At 45.1% G+C, this 15,395-nt stretch overlaps 1 protein-coding gene across 1 annotated transcript in view; it reads right to left on the reverse strand.

Moving 5' to 3' along the window:
* The window catches only part of LOC115088631 (cysteine-rich venom protein-like), a 159,832-nt gene extending 144,728 nt beyond the window's left edge, over positions 1-15,104 (reverse strand). The window contains exons 1-3 of the mRNA XM_029596892.1: positions 14,953-15,104; positions 6,555-6,618; positions 6,441-6,467 (exon numbers count right to left, since the gene is read on the reverse strand). Of these exons, the coding sequence (XP_029452752.1) occupies positions 6,441-6,467; positions 6,555-6,618; positions 14,953-15,104 (243 nt within the window). The remainder of the gene's footprint in view (positions 1-6,440; positions 6,468-6,554; positions 6,619-14,952) is intronic.
* Positions 15,105-15,395: the final 291 nt, after the last annotated feature.

The raw sequence follows: 15,395 nt of genomic DNA on the forward strand, positions 1-15,395 counted from the left end.
CACATTTAAAACTAATCGGAGAAAGTTCTTTTTTACTCAACGCACAATTAAACTCTGGAATTTGTTGCCAGAGAATGTGGTTCGTGCAGGTAGTATAGCTGTGTTTAAAAAAGGATTGGATAAGTTCTTGGAGGAGAAGTCCATTACCTGCTATTAAGTTCACTTAGAGAATAGCCACTGCCATTAGCAATGGTTACATGGAATAGACTTAGTTTTTGGGTACTTGCCAGGTTCTTATGGCCTGGATTGGCCACTGTTGGAAACAGGATGCTGGGCTTGATGGACCCTTGGTCTGACCCAGTATGGCATTTTCTTATGTTCTTATGTTCTTACAGAAATATAAGATGTGGACAAATATAAAAGCGTGAGAAGCAAGAAGCAAGAAAGAGGATACATAAAATAAAATAAACACATTATAGAAATTTTGGAGTAACAATAAAAGAGGATAAATAAAATAAAATAAACAAATTATAGAAATTTTGGAGTAACAATATTTAAAATTATTGATATGTGTTATCATAACAACCAGTGGAGCATTGAAATGATGTTACAATAAACTAGATAGGTGCTCAGTTATTCTAGCTTTTAACATCCCTTTTATTTTACACACATAGGGCCGGATTTTAATATCTACACCCGATTTTATAACATGAGCATGCAGGCGCGTGCATGTTATAAAATCCGGGGTCGGCGTGCACAAAGGAGTGCACACTTGTGCACCTTGTGCGCACCGAGCCCTACCCGCTTCAAAATTGGAGTGGCCTCGGAGGGAACTTTCCTTCCGCCCCCCACCCCAGCCCTACCTAAATCTCCCCCCGCCTTTGTTTTATTATTTACGCCTGCCTCTGGGCAGGCATAGGTTGCGCGCATTGGCACTTGGCCGGTGCGCGATCCCCAGGCACAGCTGTTGTGCTGGAGGCCTCAGTCCCGCCCCACCCCTGGACCGCCCTGCCTGCCCACTCCCTGCCCCGTTTTTCTAGCCCTGGGACATACGCGCATCCCAGGGCTTGTACGCATCACCGGGCCTATGCAAAATAGGCTCGGCGTGCGCAGGAGTGGGTTTAAAAGGGTTATGCACATATATTACGCGTGTAATCCTTTTAAAATCCACCCCATAGCACTTTCCACATGGGCACTGAATGATCTAAATTACTCCTGTTGATAAGCAATTGGTATTATATTTTAATGGAATTGTCTGGTTAGCTGAGGCTATGAAGATGGTGGATGTTCACATAGGTACCTAACAGACAGTACAATTACCGCTCAGTTGGAGAAATCCTGTGACAATGTTAATATTACTAGAATGTCTGACAGTAAAATATGACTGTGGCAGAGAATCTCTTAAACTGCCTCTGAGTGTGTATGTGAAATGAGGGGGATCCTTGAAGACATTGTAAATGCAAGATATGCCAATTATTCATAAATGAAGCCTGAACCTCACAGGCACTTGGAAAAAAAGGAAGAACATAATTAAGTGATACACTGTTGACAACCATCCCGCGACCAGTGAAGAAACAGCAAATCATAATGACTATATTTGGCTCGTAGATATTCCCTTTGAATATATGATTTTGGATATCCTCTAGCAAGAAATGTTTCTCAGTGCTGTTTCACAAGGTCTGCTGTTTCACAAGGTCTGTTATTCCATAACTGAAGAACAGAGCCGTTGAAGATGAAAAAATTGGCTTATTGGTAAACTTTCTTTTAAGGCTCATGGATGTGCACTAGTAAAATGTAACAAGGAATTGAAGCTCAAATGTTTCCAATATAATGAAGTTAGAAGCATCTCTCGATCTTGTAGATCCAGATATCAAGAAACAAAATTTGGCAATCTTGAAAATTAGCATTGAATTTCAGATGATGGTTTAAAGAATTCAACCATTCTAAAAAAAATCAAAGAAGAATCTTGTTCCCATCCATAGTACAAACATGTCATCTATACAGTGTTTCCATGTTCAAACTTGCAATTTTTAAGAGTGATCAATGAGCCACTGTGCTTCAAATGCACCCATATAAAGAAAAAATTTGACAAGTCGGGGACCATAGTGGACCAATAGCTGTTCCACAGATCTGTTGGTAATATTTTTAATTGAAGGAAAAAAAAAAATTTGTGAGTGCAGTCTCCAAAAGATTAATGAGAACATCTGATGGCATTCTTAGTGCACGTAAACGGCTTTCAAAAACAGTGGCTACTGCAATGGCTTCTTGTTGTGGTATACTGGTATAAAGTGATTCCACATCAAGTGTAATCAAAAATAAGTCAGAAGTATCCACTTGTAATTGATCCAAAAATGCAATCATATATTACAAGCCTTGTATATATGCCGGTAGAAGAGAGAACAAAGGTGGCCAAGAAAAATTCAATAATTCTGGAGAGAGGTTCAAGATGTGAATTTCTTCCCTTCAATATTGTACAGCCTGGGTGGTGGTGGTGGTGGTGGTGGGGGGGGGGGGGTGTCAACTAGTCTTTGTGTATTTTGGGTAAGACATAAAATTCAGGTATCCTGGGATGTGTCCTTCATAAAAAAGCAGCCTCTTTAAAAGTCAGAAAACCATCCTTTAAGGCCGATGATAAAAGGCTATCAATTTCATCCTTTAAAGCCCCCAAGGAATCTTGTCCTAATAACTTATAGAAACAAGTGTTGCTTAGTTGTCGGTTGACCTCTTCTTCATACTGTGTCCTATCCATCAGAACAATTTTCTCACCTTTATCTGCAGGTTTGATAATCAATCCAAAGCTTCCTGCAATTCATGTATGGCTTTAAACTCATGATGATTGAGATTACAAAAACAATTCTAATGATAACAATCCAAAAAGTGTCAAATATCTTGCACCATTAACTGCTGAAAAGTTTGGATGGTGGTATCTTCAAACCCTGGCAGAAGATATTGAGATGGATTACTCATAACTGATACATCAGATTTTTTGATACATTATTTTTTCTGATGCTGAACTAAAACCATTAGTAGTAAAATCATCTATTTTTTCTTCTGGGTCTGGACTAGCTTCATGCGATGAACAATGGCCGACCTTATAAAAATACATTTGTCGCTCAGCATATACTACTTTTCATGCTGATAGCTTCCACCGGGGCCTGAAGATACCATCATAAAAACTTTTCATAAGTTAGTGGTGCAAGATATTTGATGCCCTCTGATGGTCATCATTATCAGAATCATTTTTGTAATCCTAGTCATCATGAGTTTAAAGCTATATGTGAATGGAAGAAAGCTTCAGACTTGATCAAGCCAGCAGATAAAGGTTGGAAAATTGTTCTCCTGCGGATTCTTCATTAGAATGCTGTGAGATTTGTGTCTGTGGAAAATTATGGTATTGGTTCTTTACAGAGAAGTACCTTTATATTTTTTTATCCTTGGATATTTACTAATCTTATATATTCATTTTGACTTTACAGACTATAGTCTACTCATCATAAAATTGCACAATGTTTATTATCAAGTAGCTCATGAGGAAGCATATTGTGAAACACTGGCTGTTATTGGGCTGTTCTTTTCCAGCACAGAATAACACTGGGGGTTAGATTTTCAAAGGGTTATGCGCGTAACCCCCGAAAACCTACCCCAACCCCCCCCCCCCCTGCACGCGCCGAGCCTATTTTGCATAGGCTTGGCGGGGCATTCGGGGCGTGATCAGGGCGAGGCCACGGGCGTGGTTCTGGCCCGGGGGCATGGCCTCGGCCTCCAGACCAGTCCCCAGGACTGGAACATGGCCACCGGCAGCCGGCCTGTGCGTGCGAATTACGCCTGCCTCTGGCAGGCGTAATTTTCGAAACAAAGGTGGGGGGTGTACATAGGGCTGGGGGGGGGTTTAGGTAGGGGAAGAGAAGGGAAGGTGGGGGGAGGCAGAAGGAAAGTTTCCTCTGAGGCCGCTCCGATTTTGGAGCGGCCTTGGAGGGAACGGGCAGTGCACAGGGCTCGGCATGCGCAAGGTGCACAAATGTGCACCCCCTTGCGTACGCAGACCCTGGATTTTATAACATACGCGGGGCTACAAATGTATCTTATAAAATCCAGCATACTTTTGTTTGCGCCTGGTGCGCGAGCAAAAGTACGCATGCACGTACTTTGATAAAATCTGCCACTAGTTGTCTATTTCTTTTTATTTGCTTTCAAAAAAAACTCTTTAAAAATTCTCTCTATATCCACAGGTGAATGAATAAATGAATAGCCTGGGTAGCCCGTGCAATGTAGGGCACACTGACTGGCTTACTGGGGGAATAGTTTCAAACGGGTTGTTTGATACCTTTGGCCAATTTGCAGGACTATTCATTTGGAGGCGGATTTTGAAAGGGTTATGCGCGTTTATTAAGCTTAACCGCGAAAACCCACTCCTGCACGTGCTGAGCCTATTTTGCATAGGCCCGGCGACATGCGCAAGCCCCGGGACATGCATATGTCCCGGGGCTTGAAAAAATGGACAGGGCCAGAGCCTCCAGGCACAGCAGCCATTTGCTGCTGTGCCCGGGATTGTGGACTGGCCATCAGCCGGCGCGTGCAACCTAGACATGCCCTGAGCTGGGAGTCAAATGAAGTAGGAAGAACTGACATGTCATAACCTAAAACTGGTTATTTAGCCAAATTATATAATGCTGTTTCTCTCTAAGATTAGATTATCCGTAATTTTTTTTTTTTGCTCTGTTACTTTAATTAGGACTGGTTTTGGAATAACTTACTTATTGATAGCACTGTGGTACTGAGATAAAACATGAAATGGAAGTCATCCTATTGTTTTTATTAGTGACAACATATTTCTGTTTACTGAATATTGGTTTTGGTATTTTTATGTTATTTGTTTTTATATTGTTTTAGGTCATAGTATTGGTTCTGGGAGGGATTATTGAGCAGTCATACATTTTAACATATATTTTTTTATTGTAGTCCATACTGAACAAGTTCCCAGCCTTAGGGACTAAAGAATATAAGTTCCAATTTAAATAAAATAAAATAAAAATTACTGCATCATGATTGACTGTTGGAGGTTTGCCACTTTTCCTTTGCCTAACATTTGACATGTTATAAAGATTTTTAAAAAGTGACTCTCTTGAGCTATAGACTGAACAACTTTGTGACATATATTTATTTAAAATGTTTTACCAGTACTACACATTCAAAATATCTCTCATCTGTTTATTTATTTACAAAGTTTTATATACCGCGAATTGGGCAGAGGCCTGACCGTCTAGTTCACAATAAAAATCTGTTCTTTCTCTGCTGCAACCCCTATTTTTCAGGTTCTGGCTTCTTTCATTAATGAGATCTGTGGATGTAACCAACACATTAAAATGACTATGTCAATGTATATTAAAATGATTCCAGAATAAGTCAGCACTGATAATGTTTATTGCAGTAAAACCTCTGCATATCAGCTAAGCTCTGGTTCTAAGAGCTTGCGAGTAACTTCATAATAGACTGGTATTTTATATATTTCTTATCAGTTCTTCTTTTGCCTTCTTCTGAATTGCCCCACATGAATATCTAAGCCCTTTAAAAGGGAGGTTTACTTGATAGTTTTCTTTCAGCCTAACCAACGATGTAACCTGAAGCCTGGTACTCATTAAAGAAAGGTTAAGTGGAAGAGCCGAAAGGGAGTACTATTACAGTTGAAATATATTTTATATTTCACAATCAAATAGCTATGTTGGGGGGTCACTGAAAACCTTTCCTTTTTTGGTTTATGGTGTATTTGTCTTGCAGTGGCCTTGAGAATGACCTTATCCTTTCATTCTAAATACCTTTTGATCATGAAAGAATACTTTTCAAGTTAATTTAAAAATAGCTATTATGGACTGATAAAAGTTTATTTTCAATCAAATCATCTTAATTAAATTAGGACTGTTTTAGGATTATGTTCCTGTAAGATATAAAAGTACCCTTTTGGTGGCTGAAAACAGTGTAAAATTTATTTGAGGCAAAGTGAGATATCCCAGTTTAGGTATAATCTGCTATATCTGTGAACCTAAAAGCATTAAAGAATTTTCAAATGCTAAATGTTAAAGTGTTGAAGATAGATATGTAAGCTCCTCAGCAACCATCATCAAAGTGCAGAAGGTATTTTTTTATAATGCACAGGCAAAAAGGGAAAATTACTGAACATGAATATTTGAAAAGGAACATTATTTTTTCATCATAAGCTTTTAACCAACGGATTTCCATTGCGAAAATTTGAGAATTGTTTTATTACTACAGATACAATGTTCATTCTGCCAAATGACATTGTTGTGCTCTGATAGACATTGGTCGCTCTGCGAATGTACTATCAGACTCAAATTTTAGCCCAATGTGACAAGCACTGCAGAGATTAGAATATTAAAGAAAGAAAACCAGAACATTCCAACTTGCTATTAGTGATATCTGTTAATCCGTGGGTACTTTTAGGTTTCCAGTTATAAGGAAAAAGGTAGGGCAAAATTTGCTCTTACCTTTGCTGTTTTGAAAACTTCTTCCAGCTGCATAGAAACAAAATAAATAAATAAGATTTTATTTTTTTTTACAATGCACGAAATTACTACAGCAATCAGACAGCAATACTGTACTCTATAAGAAGGTAGAGGTGGTTGTAGCAGTGGTGGAGAAAGAATAATGGATTGAGCACTATTCCTTTAGAACTGAATTTCACATTATCTTAATGAAAGCAAAGGTCTATTCCTCTCTGTTTGAAACAATAGTGCAGGCAGTGGTTTGAACAATGTCCTGATTTTAATGGTAACTGTACAGTAATAATTTAGTTGCTTTGGGCAGTTAACCACCAGGTCAAGCAACTTTTACGAGGGCAAATTACAAAAAAGGGTAAGCTGACCTGTCGCAAAGTGTCATTGTGCTTTTTATCACCTGATGCAATTTAAAATATTTTTTTTACATGTTTAAGTGTTTCCCCCTTCTTTGTGTGTATGTCTCATAACACACCAGTGTATCAGATGTACTTTCTATCTCTATTTAGAAATAGTGATCCAGTGAATAAGGATTTGATTCATCTCTGATGGTTTTGGCTACCTGCATCTTAATTACAATCAAATATCAGGTTTTTTTGAACACGTAACTGCTATATAAGGGGATATTCATCTACTATATGGTGTGTTTTTAAAAATCTCAAAAGAAATTCAGAGCAGCCTCAAAAAAAGATATTTGTCACATATTGGAGGTCTAGGCGGCCTATAGTCTCCATTAGAAGGCTTGATTTGTCCAGACTACTGGCCACAATCAATGACTCATTCAACTTAGATATGCACCTTTTAGTCACCTCCCTGAGACCCTATGCCAAAAATAAATGTATTCCTATTTAGAGCACGAGTAGTAGGGTAGTTCCCTTTTTTCCCAAAAAGCTCCCATTCTTCCAATAGAAGAAACACTTAGAGATCCATACTCAGTAAGCCATTTAGTGGACAAGTTATCCAGATAAAGTTATCAGTAGAGATGTGAATCGTGTGCCAGATCGTCTTAATGATCAGATTCGGCTGGGGGGGGGGGGGGTGGGGGAATCTGATTGTTAAGATATGTGAATTGGAATAGTTTCCAATTCCAATTCACATCGCTAGGGAGGCCCGCGCCGCTAAAAAAAAACAAAAAACACCTGACCCGTTAAATTGACCCCCCCTCCCGACCCCCCAAAACTTTTAAAATTACCTGGTGGTCCAGGGGGCCTCGGGGGGGCCTTGGGGAGAGATCCAGGGGGGCCTCGGGGAGAGGAGAGATCCAGGGAGGCCTCGGGGAGAGATTTCTCGGCATCAGCTGTGCTAAAAAAAAAAATGGCATCGATGCCCCTTTAAAGATGGCGCCGGCCATCCAGTGCTCCTACCATGTGACAGGGGCCGGCCAATGGCACGGATACCCTGTCACATGGTAAGGGCAAAGGGGCATCGGCGCCATTTTTTTTTTTTAGAACAGCTGATGCCGCAAAATCTCTCCCCGAGGCCCCCCCCCCCGAGGCCCCCCTGGACCACCAGGTAATTTTAAAAGGTTTTGGGGGGGGTCGGGGGGGAGGTTGATTTAACGGGTCGGGTGATTTTTTTTTTTTAGCGGCACGGGCCTCCCTTAAAAAAAAGGGTCGGGAGGGTGGGGGGTCGATTTAAAGGGTCGGGTGGGTTTTTTTTAAATCTTGCCATCAGCCCCATTTTAATTAGTGGCAGCCAAAATGGCACCGATGGCCCGAGAGCGGGAGATCGCGCCGGGACCCCCCCCCCCCCCCACTGGACCACCAGGTAACTTAACATTTTTGGGGGGTTCGGGAGGGTGGGGGAGGGTAAGGAATTGGTTTTAAAGGATCAGGGTGGGTTTAGGGGTTGTTTTGGTGTGCCGGTTTTCCCGCCCTCCCCCAAAATTTAATGATACAATACAAATGCCCCTGACGATAAATCGGGGGCATTTGTATTGTATCGTGCACTCTAACGATTTTGGATGATTTTAAAATTATCTGATGATAATATTAATCGTTCAAAAACGATTCACATCCCTAGTTATCAGGATAACTTGTTCTGTATATTCAATGGGATAAATGCCCCACTGAATGTTCTATCCTAAACTAATCTGGCTACATACAGCCAGATAACTCTAATCCTAACTGTCCAGCATTTGAATATGGCTAGTTGGTCCTCAAGTTATACAGTCTTTATATCTGGATAACTAGCCACTTAACCGGATATCATCAAAAGATATACAATTAAGTGGTGATCCTTTAAAAAAAACCCCAAAACCCTCACGCGTGGGACTCCCAGCCTGATGCATACCCTTCACCACAAAGGTCCGAAGCCCCTCACTGGCCAGGATCCCCCCCGAACTCCTTGAAATTTCAAATACATCAAATGTTGGTGCCAGCCAAGCCCAACCTTCCAGCCCACTCCCCTCCCTCCCTGCTAAATACGCCAAGAAATATTGCCTTCTTACCCCCCCCCCCCCCAAACACCCTCCCACATTGCTTCCATGCCCACAAGGCCTCCCATTCAACCAGGACCTAAATTTCAACTCTCTTTCTATACCCAGGATCACAGTAGAATGTAATCCCAGGCACTTCAAGGGTTATTTTGGTAATAATGCAAGAAGTGTACCCTATCAGTGTATATGTTTAGTGCTGGGCAACATTTCTTGGTTTATTTAGCAGGGGAAAAGGGAAGAGGGCTGGTATCTCATGTATTTTGAAATTTCAAGGGGTTGGGGTGGGAATAATGTAAGGAGGCCAGCAACTGTATGTTTTTTGTTTTGGTTTTTTTAAAGGATTGCCACATAACCAGATATATTTTGATTATATCTGGTTAAGTATTTAGTTATCTGGCTCCACAAGGCTGCATAACTTTAGACCACATTTGAAGCAGGTATAAAGTTATCCAGCTAGCTAAGGCATAGAATTATCAATTTGCTATAAATAGCATAAATAGTACTCATGATAAAAAATGGGCATGGTTAGGGGAAGAGCCTTTCTTGCACATCATGTAGGCAATTTCTGCAAAGTATGATGCCGTTTCACAAAGTGCACTATTAAACCACAAAGGGCAATACTGTATTGCAAAAAGCCATGTGTCAGTGTGCCATGTATCATTAGCTGTATCTCGTGTTTATTTATTTATTTATTTATTTATTTAACATTTTTATATACCGGGATTCATGTAAAATTTACATATCATCTCGGTTTACATTGTAACTGAAAACAAGCATGTAAGAATGCCATTACATAGAACAGGGCATAAAACTTGGATCTGAAAAAAAAGGGGAAGACTATTAAAATATACTAATTTATATATTATATAATATTAATTTATATATTAATACAATATAAATGCATATTTATATTATAAAGACGCATAAATTATATTATTAGAGACATGAAAGAGGACATGTTTATGAACCAGGTTTAGTCTTGCTGAGGATCTATGTACATACTGAAATTATTTAGTGACCGGGTATTCTGAGAAAGCTTTGGAGTGATCTGCTGTAGAGAAGGGTTGCTACATTGTACGGGTGACATGTACGGGTGTTATGATTGTTTAGTGGACTCTTGGGCCGGCCTGACAGAGACTAGGAAGGTGGACCACTGTCTCCGTGGAGAGAGAGATACAGGCCGGGAGGTGGACACTGGACCAGGTGAAGGAGTAGGCCTTCACCCTGGAAACTCGTATTCTCCCAGGAGGAGCTTGTGGGAGTCGGGCTGCTGGGACTTAGGAGAACGGACAGGATGTATTCACCTTGGAAGCCGAGACTCCCCCTGGAGGAGCCCATAGGAGTCCGGCCGCTGGGACTTAGGAGATTGGTGAGGATGTCCACCCTGGAATCCAGGACACCCCCGGGAGGAGTTCATAGGAGTCCGGCCACTGGGACTTAGGTGAGCGGGGATGCAGTGGTGATGATCCTGAATCCAGGCAAGCACCTGGCAGAAACTGAAGCAGGATACTGAGGCTGGAACCTTGCTGGAACTTAAGCGAGACACTGAAGCAGGACCAGGCTGGAACTGAAGTGAGGCACTGAAGCAGGAACCTGGCGGGAGCTGAAGCGAGACACTGAAGCAGGACCAGACTGGAACTGAAGTGAGGCACTGAAGCAGGACCAGGCTGGAACTGAAGCGAGATACTAACAGAGGTAAGTGAAATCCGAGGCACACAGCAACTAGGAACCCCAAGGTAACCTCGATGCAAGGCGCCTAACCGAGGCAGGTGCCGGCCTTACATACCCGCCGGCATCTGACGTCACCGAGGCAGGCGGAGCATCGAGTGGTGGGAAGGGGCCTACAAGTTCGTGTTCTTTGCACGCACGTGTGCCTAGGAGGAGGGCGGCTGGCTTTGGCATCCCGGTGGCGTCGCCTCTGCGGGGACGCCGCTGAAGAACAGGCCCGGGACCCGGTGGACCGGGACCCGGTGGACCGGGACCCGGTGGACCGAGCCCGAATCCGGAACCTGGAAGAATGAGGTAAGGTCCCGGTCACGAGTGCCGCGACCGGGGCTGCAACAGTACCTCCCCTCTTACGCCCCCTCTTAGCAGGCCCGGGTTTACTTGGATGTTGATGATGAAATTGCCGCAGAAGCTCTTTATCCAAAAGCTGGTTCCCATGTGTTGTCCTCGGGACCACAGCCCTCCCAGGCAAGCAGATACTCCCAGTATCGGTGATGAAACCGGACGTCTAGGATGTCCCGAACTTGATAGATTGGCTCATCAGATACAGAAGGATCTGTGGAATCAGGAACTCAACGGTGATACCTGGAGAGAATAAGAGACTTCAACAAGGAGACATGAAACACATTATGTATGTGCATGGAAGAGGGTAGGCGTAAACAATAGGATACTGATCCCACACACTCAGCAATACGGAAGGGCCCACAGTATCTTGGGGCCAACCTTCGAGATGGGATTCGAAGCTGGAGGTTCCTTGTGCTGAGCCATACTCGGTCTCCGGGAAGAAAGATAGGGGCCGGCTGCCGATGCCGATCTGCCCATCTTTTGTTGGTCTTGACCGCTTCAGCAAGTTTTTTATGAATGGAAATCCACAGAGATTGTAGTTGCTGGGCGGAGAGGTGCACAGCGGGTAATGCGCTAGGCAGAGGCAGACGTAGTGGCGGTCGCAACTGTTTCCCATAGACTATAAGGAAGGGCGAGCTTCCTGTGGCAGAATGCGTATGGTTGTTATGAGAATTCTGCTCATGGCAGTAGCTTGGCCCAATTATCTTGTCTCTCATTGATGAAGGAGCGAAGGAACGTTTTCAGGGTCCGGTTGGTGCGTTCTGTCTGCCCATTGCTCTGGGGGTGGAATGCGGTCGATAAGCTGAGTTGTACATTGAATATTTTACATAGGGCTCTCTAATACCGGGCGGTGAACTGGGGGCCTCGATCGGATACTATGTCCTAGGGTAGGCCATGAATCTTGAAGATGTGTTGTGTTAACAATTGAGCCAGTTCCGGGGCCGATGGTAATTTAGGCAAGGGAATGAAGTGGGCCATTTTGTAGAACCGGTCCACAGTCACCCAGATGATAGTGTTCCCTTCGGAGGCTGGGAGGTCTACCACAAAATCAGTGGAGATAAGGGTCCAAGGATCTACCGGAATGGGTAATAGTTGCAGCAGGCCCCATGGCTTCCCCGAGCATGGTTTCTGCAAGCACAGGTGGGGCAGGAATCCACAAAGGCACGGATATCTTGTTTCATCGTAGGCCACCAGTAAAACCAATTGGCTAGGTCGAGGGTCCTGTCGCAGCCTGCATGACACCCTGTGAGGGAACTGTGGGCCCAAAGTAAGACCGCTCTCCGAGAGCATCGAGGAACCACTGTCTTCCCTTGGGAGCTTACTGCAGTCACTGAGAGGTTAATCTTCGCGGGATCCAGAATGTACTGGGGTTGATCTTCAACCTCCTCCAGCTCGGTGGAACGCGACAAGGCGTCAGCTCGGACATTCTTGGAGGCAGGTCAGTAATGAAACGTGAAGTTGAAGTGGTTGAAGAACAGGGACCAGCGAACCTGCCTTAGGTTCAAGCGTTGGACTTGACACAGGAACTCTAAATTTTTGTGGTCGGTGTATACCGTGATGGGGTGGTTGGCTCCCTCCAACCACTGTTTCCATTCTTAAAAGGCTAGTTTTATGGTCAACAACTCCTTGTCCCCAATGCTGTAGTCATTCTCGGCAACTGAGAATCTCCTGGAAAAGTACGAGCATGGGAGGTGTTGTCTGGAGTCGGAGCGCTAGCTAAGCACAGCCCTTCAGCGACATTAGAGGCGTCCACCCCCATCACGAATGTTCGGAGGGGGTCTGGGTGATGAAGGCACGTGTGATGCAGGAAGACCTCCTTGAGGGTTTTAAAGGCTTGGCAGGCAGGAACGGGCCAGTCCACTGCATTGGCTCCCTTCCAAGTAAGGGTGGTGAGCGGAACCACAATACGTGAGTAGTTAGGGATGAAATGTCTATTAAAGTTGGCAAAGCCGAGGAAGCGTTGCAACGCCTTTAACCCTTTCGGCCGAGGCCAATCTCTGATGGCGACCACCTTCTCTGGGTCCATCTGGAATCCGGAGGCCGAGACTATATAGCCCAGAAATGGCAGGGAGGTTCTTTCAAAGCAGTACTTTTCAAATTTTGCGTATAGACCATTGTCCCTGAGGATCTACAAAACCTGACAAACCTGCTGGCGATGCGAAGGCAGATCGCGGGAGTAAATTAACACGTCGTCTAGGTAGACGATGACTGAGGTATTCAGAAGGTCTCGAAGTATCTCGTTCATTAGGTGTTGGAACACCACCGGGGCGTTGCATAGTCCAAAGGGCATAACGAGATACTCATAGTGCCTGTCCTGGGTGTTAAAGGTGATCTTCCACTCGTCCCCAGGACGAATCCGCACTAAGTTATAGGCACCTCATAAATCTAGTTTTGTGAACACTTTATCCCCCTGCAACATATTCAGGAGCTTGGGAATCAACGGGAGTGGATAACGATTCCGCTTTGTGATGGCATTGAGGCCCCGATAGTCAATGCATGGCCTTAGTGAGCCGTCCTTTTTACTGATGAAAAAGAAGCCTGCCCCAGCAGGTGATTTGGATGGACGGATAAAGCCCTTTGCCAGATCCTCAGCGATGTATTCTGACATGGCCTGGGTTTCAGGTAAGGACAAGGGGTACACTCTTCCCCGAGGAGCCGTTGTCCCGGGTAGTAGCTAAATGGCACAATCGAAAGGGTGATGCTGGGGTAGAATCTCCGCCTTAGACTTGGAAAACACATCGGCAAAGTCTTCGTAGGGTGCGGGAAGACTAATGGCAGAGTGCAGAAGAGGAAGACCTGGAGCCTTTGGGACCTTCAGACAGTTGGAAAAGCAGAATGGGCCCCTTTGGTAATCTGCAAGGTATCCCATCGGATGGTGGGAGAGTGTTTCTGTAGCCACGGCAACCCAGCCCCACAGGGTGGACGGCCTTCTCTAACACCACAAAGGCTATCTCCTCCGAATGGATCGCCCCGGTGCGTACGGTTATGGGTGCCTTGGAAGCAGTGATGCGGCCTGGAAGGAGTGTTCCCTGGATGGAGGTAATCCGCAGAGGCATCTCCCGAGACTGCAAGGGGATCTGTAACTGGTGTACTAAATCCATCAGGATGAAGTTACCCCCTGCTCCGGAATCCAGGAAGGCGAGAGTCTCCAGGGACCCACTTGGATACTCCAGGGTGATAGGTACAGTACATTGAGGAGCAGCTGCACAACCTAGGAGGAGCTCCTCACGACCTCCTAGGTTCTGGCATTTTCCGAACGCTCCTGGCAGAGCGCCAGGAAGTGGCCTTTCTGGCCGTAAAAGAGACAGAGGCCCAAGGTACGGCGACGTCATCTCTCTTCCGAGGAGAGCGGGGTACGCCCCATTTGCATGGGTTCACTGGTCATAACCTATGGTCGAATTGTCTTGGAAGGGGATAATGGACTGGAGGACACAGGAGCCAACGACGGTGTCCGTCTGACAGGTTGTTGCTCTTTGGCCCTCTGCTGGAGGCAACAGTCGATTCGCCCTGCCATATCCATAAGGCCGTTGAGGTCCTCAGGGAGGTTGCGAGTGGCCATCTCATCCTTGATACGTCCGGTCAGGCCCTCCAGGAAGATTGCTCAGAGGCTGACGGCCTGCCATCCTACCTCTTGGGCAAGCGTGTGAAAATCCATGGCGTAGTCCGCCAACGAGCGTACTCCCTGGTGTAACTGTAACAGTTCAGACGTGGCGGTGGCTAGCCGAGTCGGCTCATCGAAAGCTTGTTGGAAGTTGGAGATAAACCGTGGCAAGTCCTCAAGTGAGGGGTCATTATGTTCCCAGAGGGGGAGGCCCAAACCAGCGCCTTCCCATCCAACAAGAACAGAATATAGGCTACTTTGACCGCATCCGTAGGGAACTGCTGGGGAAGCAGGGAGAACCATATGAAGCATTGATTCAAAAACCCTCGACAGGTCGTAGCCTCCCCAGCGTAGCGTGAAGGTGCGGGTAACTGGGTAGCAGAACTAGTGTTCACCACAAAGGCTGGTGGTGCAGCAGGCGGAGGGTCGTGGGCATTGTGTCCAGGCGAGCAGCCAGATGCTCCACTGTAGCTGCAAGCACATCTAGGCAATGCTGTTGTTGTTGCATTCGTTGAGCCATTCCGGGAATGGCCTGAAGGCCCGGCATGTCCGCCGAGTCCATGGCCTTGCAATCTTTTATGAGTGTTTAGTGGACTCTTAGGCCGGCCTGACGGAGACTAGGAAGGTGGACCACTGTCTCCATGGAGAGAGAGATACAGACCGGGAGGCGGACACCGGACCAGGTGAAGGAGTAGGCCTTCACCCTGGAAACCCGTATTCCCCCAGGAGGAGCCTGTAGGAGTTGGGCTGCTGGGACTTAGAAGAACGGTAAGGATGTCTTCACCCTGGAAGCCGATTTACCCCCTGGAGGAGCCCGTAGGAGTCGGGCCGCTGGGAC

The sequence above is a fragment of the Rhinatrema bivittatum genome, chromosome 3 (assembly GCF_901001135.1).
Source record: "Rhinatrema bivittatum chromosome 3, aRhiBiv1.1, whole genome shotgun sequence".
NCBI classification, from domain to species: Eukaryota; Metazoa; Chordata; class Amphibia; order Gymnophiona; family Rhinatrematidae; genus Rhinatrema; species Rhinatrema bivittatum.